Source organism: Nothoprocta perdicaria, unplaced genomic scaffold (assembly GCF_003342845.1).
Source record: "Nothoprocta perdicaria isolate Ctin4 unplaced genomic scaffold, notPer1 scaffold_106, whole genome shotgun sequence".
Taxonomy (NCBI): domain Eukaryota; kingdom Metazoa; phylum Chordata; class Aves; order Tinamiformes; family Tinamidae; genus Nothoprocta; species Nothoprocta perdicaria.
The window spans coordinates 2286909-2308676 of NW_020454161.1; the positions used below are offsets into that span (position 1 = coordinate 2286909).

General features: G+C 35.0%; 1 protein-coding gene across 1 annotated transcript in view; it reads left to right on the forward strand.

Moving 5' to 3' along the window:
- Window positions 1–1376: 1376 nt before the first annotated feature.
- The window catches only part of ITGB8 (integrin subunit beta 8), a 28885-nt gene continuing 8493 nt past the window's right edge, over window positions 1377–21768 (forward strand). The window contains exons 1-8 of the mRNA XM_026044871.1: window positions 1377–1452; window positions 4580–4754; window positions 8275–8521; window positions 10298–10463; window positions 11628–11786; window positions 16321–16416; window positions 16510–16599; window positions 19018–19152. Coding sequence (XP_025900656.1) covers window positions 4604–4754; window positions 8275–8521; window positions 10298–10463; window positions 11628–11786; window positions 16321–16416; window positions 16510–16599; window positions 19018–19152 — 1044 coding nt within the window. The 5' untranslated portion in view covers window positions 1377–1452; window positions 4580–4603. The remainder of the gene's footprint in view (window positions 1453–4579; window positions 4755–8274; window positions 8522–10297; window positions 10464–11627; window positions 11787–16320; window positions 16417–16509; window positions 16600–19017; window positions 19153–21768) is intronic.

Genomic DNA, 21768 nt, shown 5'->3' on the forward strand with positions numbered 1-21768 from the left:
ATGCTATTAGTACCACAGTGACATTGTGCTGTATTAAACTCTGCTGTCTTGTTTATACCAATAATGATATATATGTTATTGGTGTTAATAACCTGCAACCTGTGATTAGTTCCTTGGATCACCTGTTACTCAGTGACTGACTGAGAACTAGTTTTTCATGTGATGCAGGATTTCCTGTTTGAACCCATAGCTGAAATATCACTAAAACAAAAGGGATATTTTAGTAAATGTTTTCCTAATAATGCTTTTCAGTGTGAGAAATTGCTATCATTAGTTTAAAAAGAGAGATGTTTTGCTCTTTTTTTTTTTCAAGTTGGAAAGAAATCATCTGACACTACCTCAAAGCTTTGGATGAAAACCAAACCTTTCTTCAAACTGTTGCGATATGAGGACATTTCATTCTAATGATGGATCCATTAAGTGATGTAGACTTTCCAGTATGCAGAAAATCTTCCCCCCCCCCCCCAGCATATTTTATAATCATTASGCTTGAACATGCCATGCTGCATATGCTACCAAGCTATGTACTGGGGAGGCAAATTCTATGCCTTCCTCATAACTCCTTGGCAGATTCTGTCTTGTAGAGAAACACACTGATGTAAAAGTTACTTGCACTGAATTCAACTCAAGCTGACTCAAAGCCTTGAAAAGGATAGTTCTTCTCAACTCTGACTGCCAAAGTTTTATAGCAAAGATTTAAAAATAGTGGTAACTTTAGCAGTGACCTATAAAACAAAGAGTGTAAAATATATAAAGAAATTTGCTCATAGGCTTATTAGTAGGTGCAATTTCTGCAGCTGTGTAGTACAGAATTATAATAGTCTTCAATCTATGACACATTTAATCCTGGATAAATTTGTATTTTCTTCTGAAAAAAAATCTGCTGTTCCTGGCATACATTTCTGTCCAGAAAATGCAGAAGGGGAATATTTATAGAAAGTGAGGAAATATTTTGGGTTCCATACAAAGTGAATAATAAATAACTCGTTGGGTCAAATGACTTAAAAGAAAGAATCTACAAAGAGATAAACTACCTGGTAAATATTTTCTACTAGGCAATTAATCAGTAAATATGCCAAAGCATAAATTCTTGCTTCAATATTATGCTAAATAAGTATTTTAGAAATTTGGACTTGAGAATGGATTTTATTCTATCTGTACATGTAGTTCTAGGCTGTAGTTACAAAAACTTCTGTAAATGTTCCAGCAGCAGTCTGCCTTTGTTCTCTTTTACTTCTGTTTTGCTATGTTGTCATCACTGCTAATCTGATGAAGTCATTTCTGAAATCTTAGTTTAAAATTAGGTATTTACAATTCCCACATATSAGTATGAATCATGAATGTTTGGTTTTGTATTTCATTACAGCGGAAAATAGATGTGCCACTTCAAATGCGGTAACATGCACAAAGTGCCTTGCTTTGGGTCCAGAGTGTGGTTGGTGTGCTCAGGAGGTATGGCTTATTGCTTATTTATTTTTGACTTTACATTTTAGATTCCTCTAATCTTTATAAAGATAAAAGGATTTTGATTAATGAAAACTACAGTGAGAAATATCAGGAAAATCTTTTTAGACAACCTTTGGAGAAAGCACCTGAGAAATCATGTGAAATAATATTTAGTTTCCAAAAGAGAAAATACAATATTTTATTTGGAAAACTGCAGTAATTTTAGAGAAAGTGAGAACTTTTTAATGTGTTCCATCTGCTTTGTAGACAGCTTTGGCAGACTTGCAGTAACTCTGAGAGTTCAATGGTTTCTGGCTTCAAAGTCAAATTACTTATCAATAATTTACATTAACTGCTCACTTTATATCTGTTAGTCTCTCTATATATGTATACCTATTGCATTTCAGCCAAAGTTTTTAGTAATAGTGGATTTAATGTCACTTTATATATCAACTTTATATATCAACCTGTGTCACAAGTAAAAAAGAATGATACTGTTCTATTTTGACGCTTGAAACTTACAGTTCTGAGGCCTGTCACATAAGTTTTATCATTTTAGAATGAATTATTCTGAAATAGTTAATGCTTTGGAAACTGGAAATCTATGATACGTGTTTTTAAGATTGTTTCTTGGCTATTAAAAGCTCATACGCCTTTGAAAGTCACCTGCAAATTATCTCTAGTAGCTTTCAAGGTAGCAAAGATGTCAGATAAAGTCCTGGGGTGTGTCAAGAAGAGATAAGGAGTTAGTGTAATTTTATCTGAGATACTGAGTCTTGGAATGATTAACTTAGTCTGAAACAAGAACAAGTAATTCAAGGATGATTAGAGGCCTGGAGAGCTTGCTTTACAAAGAAGTCTAAGGAAATGTGTATATGGCACAATGGATTGCAGTGTGGAGTGGTCCRTTACTGTCATCTGATGTCCTTTGTTACAAAGGACACAGTTTTATCCAGCTACATCTGTATTTATCATGGCACTTCTTGGCTTTCCAGCACTAGAGACATAATTAACCAGGCACTCAGATTACTGCACTGACCTGGTTTGACTTCTCAGCCTCTTGTCTCATTTGTCATGTCAATCTTGTGAATTGTTTATGGAAGTCAATGATTTGTCAAACTGCCCTTTAAAAGCTAGTTCATATATTCAGCATCAATGTTTGTGGAATGGCAAAACCCATATTCATAGAATCATAGAATCATAGAATGCCGAAGGTTGGAAGGGACCTCAGAGGTCATCGAGTCCAACCCCCCTGCTCACGCAGGGTCACCTAGAGCACGTGGCACAGGGCTGCATCCAAGCGGGTTTTAAAGATCTCCAAAGAAGGAGATATTCTGAATATTAATTCAGAACTTTTGCAATGTAAGGGAACAGGTTTTCAGCATAGGTTGGCTTACCTAAACAGTGATTTTAATAAAAAAGTAGCCCCAAGGAACACCTGATATGTGTTGACTTTATACCATCACATAGTAAACTACAACAGGCTACATAGGTATTAGTTGCCAGTGAGATCAATCAAGTAGCTTTTTTTTATATATACATCAGAAAAGGTAGATAAATAGCAGCCAACTCAAAAAAACGATCTCTGCTGTCTACACTGAAGAAGACTGTGGAAATACTATGTCAGAGGTAGACCAGAAAAATGAATTGAAACATGGAAAATAAGATTTAATGCCCAGAACTTAAGTAGGGTTATTCAGCTTACCAGTGGTTTAAATCTTTTGTATGAAGATAGAGAAAATATTGGCAAGGCGAACAGAGAGAATATGAATATTTGTCAGCCCTCCTGGCAAAAAGAATAATAAAAGCAAATGATCAAACAAATTCAGCCTTTAAGCAGTTTCCTTCCTGTTAGAAGGAGTAACTCATGAAATTTTATTAGGGATTTGAATTTACCAGGTTATTATTATTTTTTTCTGGAATTTTATATGTTAGATTAGATACTCTTCAAAAGCCCAAAGACTGACTAAGCAAAAGCTTTTCTTCTGAAAGATAGCTGAATGAGGCTGCATGAGCAAGGGGATGATGACGGTAACTCTGTGCAGTGTAATCCTATGTTTAACCCATATCTCCCTGGGTGCTAGGGACTACAGGAGTGCCAGAATCATATCCAGCACACTTGCAACACTTCCAGCTAAGCTTTTAAAGCATGCATGACTATCCAGTCTCATTTTTCAGGGTATTTGTCTGGTCCTTTTGGGGTCTGGATGATTATTCCCTCATGCACAGTTGGCTCCATGTACTTTTTGTTTGTTTATTTTCTCCATCTGCCTCTGAAATATCAGAGATTGTCCATTGTTTGATCTCCAGCTGTGTCTGGGATGGACCAAGAGTKTGAAAGAGTACAAAGGATCTTGTCTTTTTTTTTTTTTTTTTCCCCTGCATGATCAGGATCATGATAATCACCAGATTTGTGATCAGGAAGGAATTTTGCATTGGATCTTGACAGCTTTGCCCTTTGCAACAAAGGACATGCTGCTCATTCTGATCTCATCCTTCAGCTAATCAATTTTGTTTTGTTACAGCAGCTTCTTATGTTGACGACATCTTAAATGATGCAGTCCTGTAATATCCTACTAGAAACAGAAATGATATATTTCAATTAGTTATTGGCTTGAGTTTAGAGTATGGAGTAAAATCTGTAGCAGATGAATTCAGGTTAGATAAATGTAAAGCTCACTCCAGCTTCTACTCTTAAATATCAGCTTAAATAAAATTGCTGTCAGATTCCTCTGAAAACCAACATGTTTTGAAGTAGTGCAAATGACATTTTCTTGGTGGAACTAATTCAATGAACATAGCATAAAACCTTTTGTAGTGACAGTTCATGTTTTCCTTTTCTCCGAAGTCAGTTTATTCTGGTTGTGCAAGATCCTTTTTCTCACACAAAAGATTTTTCCTTTGTAGAAAAAAATCATTGCAGCAATTAGGTTTAACTTCTAATTTAAATATTTTGTCATTGTCCTTATTAAAAACATATGGTTTCCATGAACTAGTCCTACAATTTATGCAATTATGGTAGCATACTTTATTGTTTGAAAGACTATTATGTTGTTTCTTGCATTCCTTTGAAGATACTACAGTTGTTTTTTCAGCTCAAATTGTTTTGTACTTTTTGTCTCTTATAAAACAGGATTTCATAGCTGACGCAACACAGATGGGACGCTGTGACACTGTTTCTAACTTGATGAAAAGAGGCTGCCAATCAGATTTTTTAGAAAATCCCACAGTTCATGTAACAATACCGAGTGACCATGAAACAAATACACAAGTGACGCCGGGAAAAGTTTCAGTACAAATGCGTCCAGGTTGGCTTGTGTCTAACATATATGCAGTGTAAACTAAATAGAGTTTTCTTTAAGTATCATTTGTGATGAGATGGCTAGAATAATTATCTTGAAGAATGATTGTATAACATTATGCTGTAGGACTATGAGTATGGTTTGCAGCAAGAAATGTTTCTGCAAAACACAGCTGAAGGTCAGAATAATGCAAGCAGTGAGTGGAAAGGGGTTTTAGATAGTATTCTGCTTTCTTTTCTGTTTTAATTTTTTGATTCTGTTAATATAACCACTTGTAAAAATCATTTTCCCTTAACTACATATAAATTGCTTACAAATSTTTGTTGTAAGTAAACTGGGCAAAAATTCCTAAATTCATCATTTAATAAGCTTCTTGATTAGACAACAGTGACAGTACAAAAGCCAATATGAAAGAAAGAGCTGGATTCATAAAGTACATGTAGGTATTCAATGCCTAAAATTTCACTTATAAAGACAAAGTGAAAACCTGATTCCTCTATGTGGAATACAGTACAGATGGGTATGCACCTATAGATGATATCCTCAAGCTGGAAATCTGTCTCCTAGTCATCAAAATCTCAAGTACCTGATTCTGTGCTCTGGGGCTGTGCAGTTCCTAGGACTTAATGTTTCTGAACTCTCTGCTATATATGTCTGTCCTCCTTTTTTAAAATTGGCCTGATATTAAGACCATTGTTCTTTCAATAGGAAGAGTGATAGAAATGATGATACATCTAGTGGAATGACTTTTGGGACAAATGTCCCTTCTCCCAGTGAAATACTACAATAATAGTCTATAAAGTTATTCTTATTTATTTTGTACTCTCTTTACCAGTAAACATTCAATTATGCCATGATACATGGAGCTAATTTGACAGAAAGGATAAAATACAACTGAGTACCTTTGTAGGAGGGTACTTTCTTGAAAAATAGGTAAACCTTGGCACAGAGAAGAGAGTTTGTCTTAGTTCTACCAGGATCTTGGTAAATGCTTTTGAGTGTTGTATAAAATGGAGTTGGCAACACAATCCCACTCCTGTGTGGAGCAAGGGCTATCATATCAGGCTCATCTTGTTCACACTTGACATGCTAGACCCATACCAGAAAACTATCTGAGCTGGCCTAGTTTATCAAACTGAAGTGCTCCTAATCCCAGTCTGCTTCMGAAATGGTAATTTCTGGATGCAATCAGCTCTTTGGGGGATCTGAATTCTTATTTTAAAAGCCTCAAAAATAATTACCTGTTAGATTGTAAAGAAACCTTAATGGATGTATTTTTTTTTTTTTTTTTTTTAGTGTTCCCCTGCGTTCCCTCTACTTAACAGAAAAGTCAAATTAGTGTATATGTCCCATATATGTATGTGTATATGTCAACCCAGAAAAGTGAGGGTGATAGAAAGAAATACAGGATATGTGTTGTATCATAAAATTTGACTTATTTCTATTGCAAACTATATTCAGAGAAAGAGTATGTCATTGTCATTTAAAAGAGATCAGTCTTTGACAGAAAAACAGTGAATAAGAAGATTCTGAATTACTTTAATGACTTGCTAATCTTCACTGTATAAAAGTTTATTTCTTGAAAAGAAAGGAACTGCAGAAGTGTAAAGCACCAAGGAGCTCTAGTTTTCCATCTTGTTTATAATAACACAACTGAAATAATTAACACTACTTCCTCTCATTTCCGCACTTACCTTACAAAGAAATGTCTCATGCTCTAGTTTCTCTTAGGAGGCCTCGGGRGCTAAGCTATCTCTAGAAATGTCCATGATCACGTTTGTTTCCAAAGGCTTTGATGGACTTGTATAAAATATTTAGCCTTCTAAAATTTGGTCTCATTAGCCTTTTAACTTGTATTGAAAATGACTTCACCTCCTGCTTCAGGATGCATAAATCTGAAATTTTTGGGACTGCTAACGAACAGCAGTTGATATGTGGAATACATTCTAGCCATATTTTCTTTTCCATGTTTTACTTCTGTGGAAATATACAGATATACAGCTATAGCTGTGCCTCAAAACATAAATTTGATAGAGTGTAATCATGCAGAACCAAGATATTTTTGTCTTGATTTTTGTCACTGTTTACATAAATCCCAGCTCTCAAGATTTACAAGGAGAAAACAAAAGCTGCATTAGTATCTTGCTATAGGCAAACTCAAGATCTGGATTTATTGTTCAGTTTGCACAGTCAGAGGAAGCACATAAGCTACCATACAAGCTACCACACAAGCTACCACACACTGTAATTCCGTTTTGGTCATGAAAGACCTGATAGAGACAAATCCTGACATTTTCAGGTGGAAAATGCTCAAAAACATAAAAATTGTATAGTGAGCCTATTTTAAAAATACTTTACATTTTACCTTTACCATGTCTTTGATAAAAAAAGACATGCTTGTTTTAAATGTATTTTGCTATCCAGTGGCCTGAAGCAGCAACGCCATATATGCCATGAACAGAAAATGCCATGAACAGTAGCAAAAGCCATGTACAGAAAAGTGACAATGTTGTAATCTTTTTTTAGTGATTCTATTTCAGAACATGGTTAGATAATATTTGAAAAGCTGAATGATCCTTCTAGAAAGTTTCCCTTCCACCTGTCCTTTGCTATATCTTCATTGTGCTAACACCAAACTAGAGTCAATATACATGCAAAGATCTGGTTTTGCTGTAAGACAGCAAACAGTTTGGGTGTCATGAAACAATGGATATTTTGAAGGCATGCATTAKTGAAGCTACAAAGCCCATAGTCAAGTTACATCACACTTTTTTGCTAGCACTACAGAATATTAGGCAAGCAAAAATGCGGCAACTGTTTTTTATAGATTTCCAGTGCATTAACTTTTTATTGTATAAGAGAATGTGATGTGTTTCTGCAGGACAGACAGATATTTGTCATTCTGAGATAAAGGAATATTTCTGTTTTGTCTGGGCCAAAAGATGGATTTTTTTTTTTAATATTAGAATATTAGAATTTTTTTTTTCTTTCATCCTACTCAATATTCTCATTTAATCTTTAGAAGCAGACTGCTATAAATTTGAAACACAAGTTTTTCAGGTTCTGGTCTTTTTGTGATACATATGTGTAGCTTCAGACACACATGACAAATACTTTGTTTAGAGAGTAAACTAATATACTGTCAGTCTTGAAGTGGCTGACCACAATTTGTATGCAAATCTATGTACTTTTTGAGTCATTGCTGCTGTTGGATATAATGCCAAAGGGATTGCATAACTAGGAATTTAAATGAAAATGGGAAATAGACTTTTTACAGTAAATCACACAATACTCCTTCAGGGAAAAAAAAAACAGTATATTTTACAGAGAGACCCAATACAGCTTGTTTTTGAACTGTGCTTCAGAATTTCATTTACTCTTGGGAGGTTCCTTTATTGTTTGGGTTTTTTTTCTGTTTGCTGGCACAAAGAGCGTTAGGTTGAGGTTCCTGCAAAAATAAATATAAGGTATTTTTAAGTGTACATTCAACAATTGTAAATAAACTTATTTGTTTCCTTTGCATCAGGAAGCGAAGCAAACTTTATATTAAAAGTCCGTCCTCTAGAGAAATATCCTGTGGATCTCTATTATCTAGTTGATGTCTCAGCCTCTATGCACAACAATATAGAAAAATTAAATTCAGTTGGGTTTGCTTTATCTAAAAAGATGGAGAATATTTCTCTTGATTTTCGACTTGGATTTGGATCATATGTGGATAAAACTGTGTCACCCTATATTAGCATTCACCCAGGTAGAATCCATAACCAATGCAGGTATGTAGTGCTTCTGTTTACTTAGTACTGAGAAATTTCATGCATTTTTATTTTCAGCTCCTCTTCGATTAGATATTTTGTTTCTCCAACAAGGTGCGTAAGAAAAGGCTAAAAAATATTACACAGTGATTACTTTTTAAATATGAGTGATTTTAGAAGAACCGAGTTTTTTTGATATATCAYAAAAAATGTGCAATATTTGATTTATAGAAACAAACCAAACAATATGGATATAACTTTCTAAACTCTAGATGTAAGTGCATCTTTAGTATATTTGAGTATCTTTTACATTCAATTGTAYAGTCAACTAAAATGTTCTAAGTTATTATGGACATATGTCATGTAGATTTGTTACTTTTTTTGGACTTTATGACCTAGAACTTCTCTTTTGGTGTGTGATCCTCTATTCATTAAGACTTTTGCTAGAATTTCTTCTTTTGTAAAAGTGAATTGTTTTCTTTCTTTTAGCCCGTTTAATGAACAAAAGCATCATTTGTTCTAATTTTGCAGTTGTTACATGACCAAAGTCCCATTTTAAATAAGTAAGGTGTTCTGGATTGTATATCYTTTTTTTTGTTTTACAACTTTTATACATTGCATTCGGCACTTCTGTAGGTGAGGGATCACTTCCCAAAGCTGTTAGAAGACAAGATTATTCACAACACATTCTTAAATACATGAACTGTAATATTTTAAAAAATGATTATTGAAMTAGTCCCATCTTCTGATAGCTATTAACTTTCCAGAGAAGACTTGATGCAAAGTTCTGTCAAGTCTGTAGTTATCCTTTTTTTAAAATGTGTTTTGAATTTGGCATTACTGGAATTCATCAGAAAAATACAAATGTCKATTTCTGAAGCAGTCATCTAGACCACGTATATAGACAGTGGAAGTAAATTTGCACTTCTGGGACATAAGCTATTTGCCCTCATGTTGATATCTATAGGTGTATTACTTCTTACAATGCCAATTTCCCTTCAGTTTTTGTAAACTGAGTCAAGGGAGAATAGATTATTCCAGAGACTTCCTACAGAGAATACAATACTCTGGATTATTGCACTCTGCAACAGAGGTTAAGTTAGGTGAGGCCTGGTTACTATCTCAGATTACCTGAGCACTTCAGTCGTGCCATAAATTCCACTGCGGTAAAGGGGTCATCGAGCAGCAATATATCTAAGTGCTACTGGACTATSATCTCGTTTAGGTTGAACTTAATGCTTTCTTCCTGCATGGGCAGGGGGTTGGACTWGATGATCTTTAGAGGTTCCTTCCAACCTGAAGGATTATATGATTGTATGATTCCCTTTTACATCATTTCAAAAAGTATCCTTTTAACAATCCCATATACTGAAAATCTAGTTTCGCATCCATGCATTGTGAAGTCATTAATTTCAGCATGAGTTTTATATACTTCAGTATCCTATTAGTGGATGTAGGAACTTAAATTTGATATTTTTAGTTTTGAATCCTGTAGCCTATGCATCAAGTAATTACAGAATCTTAATGTTACTATGTAGTAGCCCTTTCTCACTACAACAAAAATGAGAATCTGCATCATTCTATAGACATTACAAAAGGCATAGTATGTTCTATGATCTCGTACTGTCTCTCATGCTGTATTCTTTCTCATGCTGAAATACTACATATCTACTGTTGCTATATTAATGACATTGATGCAGTACTTCAAATGTATATCTATTGTATAAATTTACATATTTTCAAATGGAAATTATGGAATTAAATGGACATGATTTTTCTTTTTTGTTTTTTATATAGTGATTATAATTTAGATTGTATGCCTCCTCATGGTTATATTCATGTGCTGTCCCTGACTGACAATATAGCAGAATTCAGAAATGCAGTACATAAACAAAAAATTTCTGGGAATATTGATACACCCGAAGGAGGTTTTGATGCAATGCTCCAAGCAGCTGTATGCCAGGTAAGGAATTTATGAACAAAAGACCAAATGTGACACAGTCACTAATGTCAGTACATCAGTGTCCAGTGTTTTTGAATTTAGAATGTCAGTTGAATGACTGATAACAGTAAGRTTTGTTCTTCATTTTTTTTCATTATTTCTCCCTTTAGCTCCGTATTTCAGTTTCCAGTTGAAACTGAAAAGGATAGCAGCAGGAAGCCTTTTTCAGTGCTAGTTAATGATGTCCTTTATGCTGTGGTTTTTTTGAAGCGTKTTTTTCTAAAAATGGTGCTTTTACGCCCAGAGTCGAAGTTTATTTTTATCCTTTTGGTTCAACCTAACCAGCAGAGCAGTAGGATCATGTCAGTAACTGTTTCTTGCTTAAACTGACACATATATTACTTTCCATCAATTACAGATTTCAAAAGAACATTAAAACCATTTTGGTATGGTTCTAGTCCCTTGGGATGATGTTAGGATAATTCTTTCATCTTGTCTGTCCTCACATCCTCTTTTGGAGTGATCAAATGAGGCCCGGCCAAAACCAAATTCCCAAGTAGAGTTTTTATAACAACCATGATCAGTGTCTGTGAAGAATGGCTTTTATTCACCTGTTTTACAGCTCATCAAATATTGAAAATAAAACTGGGTGCATAATAAGATAATATATGGGAGGATGAAGACACTGAGACTTTAGCTTATTTGTTAGTCAGTCATACGTGAGTTTCCTTTATAAAGGAAATTCTTCCTATGTAGAAAGAGGAAATCATAAGATGACAAGAGTATCAAGAAAAATAGCAAAGAAAAATGAAAGAGGACACCAAGTAGTGATTTCAATAAAGATTTCAGTGTTTTATAGATCCTAGAGAATCGTGCAAATGCTATGCAATTGCATTTGTGTATAGTAAAGACACATGTAAAGTGGTAGCTATTGCCCAAACCCACCTTATAATACATAATTTTTATATATTTTAAAGGATTTTTAAAAATATACAAAAATATATACAAATTCTTTCCCTTTAAAAAAGAATGCTTCAAATTCTGTGTAAACTGTGTAAACTCAGTGCTTCTAAAAAGTGCAATATCTCAAGAAAGATTTTTACATTAATCTTTCATAATATTTATTATTTTAGAGAATAGGAAGTTACTTCTTTCTTATGTTTTTTTGTTTTGTTTTGTTTTTAGAGTCATATTGGATGGCGCAAAGAAGCAAAGCGACTACTTCTTGTGATGACAGATCAAACTTCCCATCTGGCCCTTGATAGTAAATTAGCAGGGATAGTAATTCCCCATGACGGAAACTGCCATCTGAAAGATAATGTGTACGTCAAAGCTACAAGTATGGTAAGGTATATGTCATGCTCTACCTTCAGGAAAGCAGTGTTAAAATGTAGAAAAAAATGAACATGGGTGTTAATGTATCACTTTTCCTTCTATTATTGAAATTTTCTTCCCAGTGCTAACTTCATTTTGCTTAAGATCACAGGCAGTGATTATTCAGGTCTGATATAAATCRGGAAGGTACTAGTACAGTCAGTGAGGGTTATATGCGAGTCCAAACAACTGATGTTTACAGGATGATGAAGCAACAGTAAGGAGCTACTGAAGGCTATGTGATCATGAAATATGGAAGGCTTCCTGGAATAGGTGGGTGTTAAGAAGCTTCCGGAAAGGACTATGGAGTTCAGAATAGGCTGGCAGGAAAGTTGTTTGGATTTCTGGTTATCTGATGTTCTACATTAATATACTCCCTCTGACACCTTTTTGATATTCTCTCTTAGATGTCAGAATTATTTATTGCCCTATAGCTAGTCTGCTTGGTTTCAGTATTTCTTCAGTGTTCCTATAAGGAGAACATCTCTTTCTTTATTCTACTTAAACCAAGTAATTGAAAAAAAACTTACCCAAAGTGGAGCATACTTATAGGTCTCCCTATCTTTTTTTTCCTTTTTCCTTTTGCTTTTGAAAAGCTACTAATGCAATCTTTCATTTTTCCTCTTTGTTTTTTTTTTCCACCTCAAAGGAACTGCAATATGACAGAGAAGAATCTAGCTGTGATTATTAAACTTACTGCAGATATAAATCTACAATACAAATCTGTTCAGAGTTCATTTGATAATAGTAACTGTTTCAAAATAAGCTATTTGTATTTTCTGCTCTGCTTTAGAAATAGTGTTTGTTAGCTGTTAGTCCATATTTATTTTCTGCTGCAGGGTAATTCTTGAGTTGCCCACATGTAAATTTTGGTAATAGAGAAATGTGCAGAATGGCATCTTTTCCCAACATCAGATATTTTCTGGAGTAGATTGGACATGATTGGACAAGAGTCTACAGGGGTAGGTGTTTCCTGATGACTGCTTTTTCTYCTCAATGTCGTATATCCTGCAATTATTTTAGTCATATTCTCATGAGCCAGAGTTTCATAAAGAAACATTAAAAAAGGCTTGAGTTGTAAATGAACAAGGAAAAAAAAATAAAAAGGAAAAACAAAAATATTTTTAAAAGAAATGTCATGAAGGACTCATCGTTTAAGAAATATAGGTGGGTGAGATTTTTTTAAATTAATTTTGATCAATTAATTTCATTTTAATGAAAATTTTAAATTAATTTTAATTAATTTAATTCTATATATTTATTGAAGAGCTCTCTGTAATCACATTATAGTCCTATTTTCATTCTTAGTTTCTATAACTAAGTTGCTATAGATCAGGTAGCATTTTAGCATATTATTGTATCTTCTTTGTTCTGCCAGTTAAGAGGAATTTGCTTTAATCTTGCATAAACTTAACCTTTAAACAGAAGTTCCTAATTAGTCACTTTTCAAGCCTTCTAACTTTTGATAAGGTTAGTTTAGGTAAGGTAAACCTTACCAAAAGGTAAGGTTTGATAAGGATAAGGACAACAAAAGAAGCATAACACAGGAAAGAAATTATTCAATTTTAATTAAATATGTCCTTGGTTCACTCACCTTCCTGAAATATTTAACATCTGTTATCCCTCAGTTTAAGAACAAGTTGGTTAAAATAGTTAATGGAAGAAGAAAGAAAAATGAGAATACATTCTTCTGGCTAGTAGTAGGAAATGTTAAAAATATATAAASCACATAAAGATTTTTACAGGAGCAGAATGAGGCCCCTTCAATGACCAGTATTCCCATAGGGTGCCTCTGTATATGCTCAAATGAAAAAGGAAATGTAGGCAGTTATGTTGATAATATTTTTCGGTTTCTTTCTAATAAAATATTAAATTTTCTTTCTTAAATGAAATGAGGTTTCAATATTCTCTTAGCCAATCTGGATACTGCAGAGTTCAATTTGACAAGTAGATGAAATTTTCTTCAGGTGTACTTGTAAAAACCTAGGTAGTTTGCAGATCCAGTCACTATGASTCTTGCTGTTCTTTGCATATCTTCTCTTGACTTCAGTAGGTACCATCAGAATACGCTTTTTTTGATGTTTGTTTGTTTTCATCAGGGTTTGGAAACTGAGTTCTGATAACATTCATCTAGTGACCCATATAGTGGACAAGGGACTTAACACTCTCTACAACTAACAGAAACGAGGTTGTAGTGAGGCAGAGTCAGTCCCCTCTCCAAAATATCTACTTGTAGGAAAAGAGGAAATGGCCTCAAGTTGCGCCAGGGCAGGTTCAGGCTAGATATTAGAAAAAAAATCTACATGGAAATAGTGGTGAAGCATGGGAACAGGCCACTCAGGGAAGTGGTGGAGTCACCGTCATGGCAGTGTTCAAGAAATATGTAGGTGAGACACTTAGGGACATGGTTTAGCAGGCATGTTGGGGATGGGTTCATGGTTGGACTTGATGATYTTGAAGGTCTTTTCCAACCATGATATTTCTATGATTCTTTGCTTTTAGGACTTTTTGTCATTAGTCACAGGGATGTTAAAGAGTCACTTTGCTGGGAATTCAGACATGTTTACTGTCCTATGTTAAGCAGAAAACATTTAATTGASTGCCATCCAATGATTCCTCCATACTATCCCTGCCTTTCACACATTTACAACCCAGGAGGCAGTTGCAGAACATCTACTACTTCCATGCCCTGGGACCCACTTGCTTCATCTGTGAACTGCAAAACAGATACATGTGGCATGGAGGCTCACAGTACACAGATGAGGTACCAGCTCTATGGTCATGAAGAAGGAAGCCTCAACACTGTATTGAAGGCTATTGAGAATGGCAACAGGGCCACTACACTTCATCAGTAATGGTGCTGTGTAATAGGACTGTATTCTCAATGGACCTTAGTGGATGACACATTCTCCAGTTGCAACTTTAAGAAGGCCCATTTATTGCTATGTTACCTACCTTTAATCACCTTGATTAAGCAATACAGTCTCCTACCAATGGGTAAAAAACTTGTGTAGGCCCTGACTAAGATCAAACTTCAATGAATTTTTAGTTCTTTCTGTATTAGACTATTTCTACTGGTGGAATATGCTGGAAAATGGATTTTACCTCTTTGCATAATTTTCTCTCTKCTGTTTTGGCATTTGAGTTACTGTTAGGATACTGGTTGAATTGCAGAGTGGCTCTCTGTAGAATAACAAATTGTTCAGAAAAATGAGAGAGAGARACTAAATGGATGATGGAAAGAAAAATGAGGGGCAGAAAGACAGAAGAAATATATGGAGTAGAAAGATGTTGAAAGACCTGACACAGGTGAATAGGTGTCCAGATGTCATATCTGTAATGGAAAATACTGGCCAAAGCCTCAACCACTTCTCTTCATCCAGTTGTGAATTGTGAACGTTGAATTTCCTTCTTGAGAAGCATTCACAGATGTGTAGTAAAGCAATGATAACTTGCAGGTACAGTTTATTTTACAGTGAATTGGAATTGGAAGATATCACATGGTCCAAATGTACGAAGCTCATTGGGACCACACAAACAACTTTGGTCTTCCCTATACTCTTGGATAAGGGGATAGTAAAAGGATAGTTCCAAGTGTTAGATTTCTCATTCCAGCAACAAATGACCAGCAGGTTCCACCACTCTCACTGCAATAGGACATACCATCATAGACACCACCAAATAAGAGAAAATACTGAGATGAGATATGACATTCTACTTTTTTAAGCAAGCACAAGTGTTGTTTAGAAAATGTAGAAGACTGTCCTATGAGGACATGGAAGTATCACAGGTAAGGCAGGTCTTGTACAGAAGAGGATAGGAGAAAAGTGTCAGTCACAAGGAACAGTAGAATATTGAGCCTGCAAGAACTTTGGCTGCTGCTTACATTGAATAGATGTGTCTCATCCCCAGTAGTAATACATATATATATATATATATGTACATATATATATATACATATATATATATATGTACATATATATATATGTATGTGTGTGTGTGTGTATATATATATATATATATGGGAAACAAACTCTACTTAATCTGATATTCAGTAGCCTTGCTGTTGTCCAAAATATACCTTATCTCAATATCATTTTTTCTCCCTGATGAGCACAAGAGCCCTCCTACTATTCTCAGGAGTCCCATCATCATTCCAGGCAGATCACAGGCAATGTCATATACAATTATGTTTCATAAACACCAGACTCAACACCAACAAAATGGTACCATATGAGGAGAGTTCAAGTGAGTCTTCCAAATGTGCAGCACTACATATAGTTGGCAACAGGCCACAAGCGAGCTGGTGTGCTGATTAATTTTTGTCATGATCTGTCTTTTGGGTTGGTCTCAGCTTCTTTTGGATACAGGCTTACTATTGCTCTATAAATTTAAAAAGAAAGGATTGGGGTGGTTTTGTAATCTGTATAGGATGATATATCATATGTAAGGTTTTTGTCTCCCGCTAAAACTGCAGTCTTCTCTGGTCTGTTGTATTTTGCAGGAACATCCATCGCTTGGACAGCTGTCTGAAAAGTTGATTGACAATAACATCAATGTTATTTTTGCAGTTCAAGGAAGCCAATTTCATTGGTATAAAGTAGGTTAGAAACCTATTTTTTTTGCCTTATTTTAAAAGAAAAAAACTATACTAAAAATATAAACTATGCATAAATTATTATATTTTTCACAGGACCTGTTACCTCTGTTGCCTGGTACTGTTGCAAGACAGATAGAATCACAAGCAGCAAATCTTAATGATTTGGTGGTAGAAGCCTATCAGGTATGGTCACAATGACAATGTTATATAATGTATTTATACAAGGATTTTTCACCTTTAGTAATGTAGAACCTGAAATTGGAACTTTCATGTATACCTGGAAGGGTCTTGACTTTGAAGTCCATGAGGAGAGGTTCCCTGCTTTTCTGAGTGTCCAGGTTGGTAGGTGACTCTGTGTCATGATGGCTCTCAAATCTCTACACTGTTGAGTTCTCAAAGCTAAGCGTTAGCATTTCTTTCTCTAGCAAGAATGCTTCTAAACACTCTATTTAATTCTCTGCACTTTTGTCATGTGACTTTACAGAAATGCCTGACTTTTTTGGCATTTCTGTATTTTGGCATTTCAGATTTGTAGTTATAAACCATTTACCACTGTCTAGGCACCATATGTATTTAAAAAAAAAAAGGCAGTCTAGTGCCTACAGAGTTTTACAGTGCAATTCTTAGAAAAAAAGCAGGTCTGTTTTCAAGGAGATAGTTGAACAATAGTGTATACCGTGAAAAGCAGCATTTATCAATCACGTTTTTGAGGCACTGCAGTGAAGGAGAGCTTTGATAGGAGTCTGAGAGAGAGCAATGGAGATAGCTTTGTGATTTTTCACATGGAATTCTTCACAAGTGAATGTAGTAGAGTGGAAGAGAATATAAAGTCACCTGTTCCTTTGATTACGATACTAATGCTGTCACAAATAAAAGCTGAGAAATCCATTACAAAGGTATATGCAAGATATCAATATGTATTATATAATTTTTAATTGCTAGGACTTGGGAGAATTATAATAGCTGATAAAATAAAGAGCCCAGCCGCATATCTTCTAGTACTCAGTTGCATGGGTTYCTACAGATTTTTCTCACTGTCATGTTGGAAACAGTGTGTAGTTGCCAAAGATGTTTAAATGCACAGGAGGGTTTGGTAGAATCAAATTGCAATGAAGTAATCTAGTATTTTCTCTTATAAAATCAAGAAATCTTCTTATGACTATAGAAGTTTTCAGGAAATTATGAAATAGTACTAACTTGATTTTTTTGAAGAGCATGATCCCTTTGCATGCTATAGGATGAATTCATTATTTCATGTTAAACTACCRCTTTTATATTGTTCATCCTAAATTGTATCCCAGTTTCTAGAGGACAATCCAGGGCAAACATTCAAGGAAAGGAAATGAAAATTTACTAAATAATCAGTTATAGAGAAGATTCTTTGGGACTTTCCTGCTTTGTCCACCCACTCTTTGCTCTTATTTTCATTTTTTAGACATCGTCTTCCTTCGCATCCCAAATTTTGTTGTATTTGATCCATTGGGTTTTTTTCCATTGTTTTATTGACCTGAAATTTACAAATACAAGGTTAACTGGGCTTGAATGTTTTGTTCTTTAGAAAGCAAAAGTACTTACATAAGAATATAAATTTAGTGTTGACTGATAGTGGGTGTCTTGCACTTTTGTTCTAAGCAGGGAAACCTATTGGCTTAGTTGCGGAAAACCCTGGCTGAAAATCCCTGGCTAAAAAGCCAAAGATGAGTCATTACTTTTTAAAAGTCAGTAAGATAAACATGTGTCCAGAATCATGTAATTAAATTACCATTTGTAAAAGGAAAAAYATCCCACTAAACTGATTTTTTAAATTCTAAAATGTAAGGAATTTTAATAATCTCTTCATACAATTTTCAGCTCATCAGCTTCTACAATAGCTTTAATAAATTTGTAAGAGGTCAAGAGGTAATACACTTTTCATAACTAGTAATTTGGGCTTTCAAAGACACAATGAATGTTATTTACAGAGTTTTCATTATTTTATAATGTAAAAATCCCTAATGGGAATCAACTACTTGTTGATTTATACAGTCATAGTTTTTATCTGAATAAATTACTAAGAATAATTCCAGTAGCYTTTAGATCTCCCTGAGGTTTGTTCAAGGGAAACTTTTCCAAGGCATATGCAAAATGTTTAAGGTCAAGGTCAAGTTTAAGGTCAATCAGGAATCTTGTCTGTTGGTTAGGATAGCTGGACTGTGTACATATAATTGTATATTATGTGTAAAGGACAGTATTGCCTCTTAAACAATAACCAGTTTTTGTTATACATGTTTTATAGAATCATTTTTCAAATTATCAAATACATAGTCCCCATATCCCTTAAAATAGCTAAAAATGTGTATACATGSAAAACATAATTTCAGAATTAACAGCTCACTTTCATATATTTGGAATGTTGCTGGATATTTATATGAGAAAAAATAGTTGAATTCATTCCTTTATTCGGACTGAAAAGCTTTCTTCATTTTTAATGAGACATACTTGCTAGCAGTATTTGGTGTTGGTCACTAATGTACATTTTAGTTTGAGAAGCAATGCGACCAAAAGTTGATTTTTTGTTGATTTTTTGTGTTTTTATTGTGTGTGTTTTTTTTTTTTTTCCAGAAACTAATCTCTGAAGTGAAAATTCAAGTGGATAACCAGATTCAAGATCTTAATTTCAATGTCACTGCAATATGTCCTGATGGAAGTAAAAAAACAGGCATGGAAGGATGTAAAAATGTGGGATATAATCAAGAAGTATGTTGAGATTTCTCCTTCTTTAAGGAACTTAAATACTTTTGTATAGTTGTTTTTTAATGGTGAGAAATCTTATAAGGATTTATTTCAGCTGAAAATGGATTTTTGTGATTTATGGTCACTGACTCTCTATTATTCTCTGGTTCTCTTTTCCCTGAATCTTATTTTAATTCTCATTAATCTCACAGAACTAAGACTCAAAGCATTGCCCCAAAGCTGATGTCCATTAAAACTATCCTCTGTAGTCCATCACCAGACACAGTGGTCATGTTCATTGTAATGAGATTTGTATTTTAAGAGGTTGAAAGGTAATCACCCAGTGGAAAAGAATCACTGGAATTCTTGCTGCTTGTGTTTGTATGAGACTCCACCTTTAACTCTCCTCAACTTATGAAGTACTCTTCCATGTAGATAACTAGTGTATCTTCTAAAAAAATTCATAAAGTGCCTTATACCTATTTGGGCCACAGCCACCTACTGAATGAAGTTGATTTTAAACCTAGAGCATCACATGAAGAAAATGCAGGGAAGATAGTGTCAGGCTAATATAAAGAAAGTGGCTTTCTTCCCAGAACAACTTATCTGTGCTGCTGGAGTGCAGGATTAAGGAGTTCTTTCCTTCATACCATGTACACGTGGCTCAGCTGATGTGGTTATTTGTGTCTATGTTTAGAAATAAACTCACAAATCAGTATATTAAACGTGTGGATTTTCAATATATTATTTGAAATGTATTTTATACTTTTTTAAATTTGTCTGATATGTTGCTGTTTAGCACATACAGCTTAAGGAGATTCGCTGTATTTTTCTTCTTAAGTCATCTTTTCGACAGTGTTGTGTCCTGTGCAAGTTATAAGAAATAGGACTGGAATTTGTACTGTTTAATGAAAAGAAAAATATTTATATCTGTTTCTTTTTAATATAAAGCCAGGCCATTTGACTGTAAAAATTACATGTGGTCCTAAAACTAACAGCAGTTGAAAATGAGCCATCCTCAAGAGATTAATTTATTTTTAACCGTAAATCCTCCTTTCAGTATTTGTTTACAGGCAAAATGCTTTTCCTTAATTCTCACATTCCTTGCATTGTCTAATCCTTCTTCCTTCCTTTTCTTACCAAAGCACAAAAGTGTTGTTAAACTAAAACGGGTTGCAAAACTAAGTTTGGCTGTTAGTGAGTGTTAGTATTCACATTTTCTTAGCTGTATAGTTGTAGCATGTTCAATCTTTCTGATACTGTGTTCAGATCTGCAAAATTTCATGGCTAGTGCAAGATATTATTTGCCCTTCCCTCTCATTTCCTGGCCAGTCCCCCAGTACTGTGTTGTACATGACTGTGTTTTCTAGCAGGGTTCAGTATTGAATAAAAAGGACATTTTCTAGCTGCAGGCTTTCCTCCCCGCATGATGTGCACCTGCCACATGAATTAGTGTATATCCACACTTGTTGTGTTTTGTAACCTCGTGGAAGAAGTCTGACGCAGAGGGATATTAGGGCAGCTGAGAGGTATGTGCGTAGGGACGCGTTATTACAAAATGAAGAAAAGGCAACGACAAAACTTTTACGTACACTAGATGCTACAGTTAGCGAAGTGCACGCCTGTCTGCACAAGTCTGGTGCTGTTGTTCACTGCTGCGCCAGCGCAGCCCGTCACAAAGACGCCATTGTCCAACAAGAGGTTGGCTATTCCAGTGTGGGGGCGCAGCGGGAGGGGGAGAAGACAGAGAAATGAATGGCCTTAGTCTTTGCAGATGGTTCGAACCTCTTCTGTAATCGGTTCCTGTGTTTCCATATCTGCTGTTTGATTTGGAAATCTTTGTTCTTAGATGATAAAGAGTGGAGTGAAAATGCTCACTTGGGCCCTCTTATCACCTTTTTTTTTTTTCCCTTATGTTTTCTTGGTTGTATTTCCTCTGTAAGGAATCTAAAATAAAAAAAAAAATTGGTTTTAGTCAGCAGATTAAAAAGCTATAGTGGGAAAACAAGTGCCAAAGACTGCTCTGCAGTGAACACATTACATATGTCAAAGATGTTGAAGAGTTTTAGTAGTGATTGATGGAAATTACCCAGAGCACCGAAATAATCCAGAGTCCCATGCCAGAATAGCAGAGACCTAAGCAGAAACCCCTGCCTGTGGAAGGGGAATGTGACTAGGGGTTAGGTACTGGATTCACCCAGAAGAGCACTTGCTGTGCCAAGACTTCAGCAAGAGCAGCGAGGTCAGCTAATTGCCATACTCTTAATTCCCACAGGGCCTTTCACTCTATGACCTCTTATTCTTACTCTCTTAAGTGGCAAAATCTCAGTGGCAAAAAGAGCTGCTGATAAGGCCTGAGTCATCTCTCTGTTTTAGTAGAAGAGAGAACTGTCCTAAAAGTCTGGTGTTTGCTTCTGCAACAGGAACATTCATTACAGATTCCCTTTATTAAGAATATCTCTGTTTCTTTATGTGTTTCTTTATGTGTTTCTTTATGTGTGAGAGGCTGAGTGAGCTGGGCCTGTTTTCTCTGGAGAAGAGAAGGCTCAGAGGGGATATGATTAATACATACAAGTTCAGGAAGGGAGAATGCAGGGAGGAAGGGGACAAGCTGTTTTCAGTGGTGGCCAGCGATAGGAC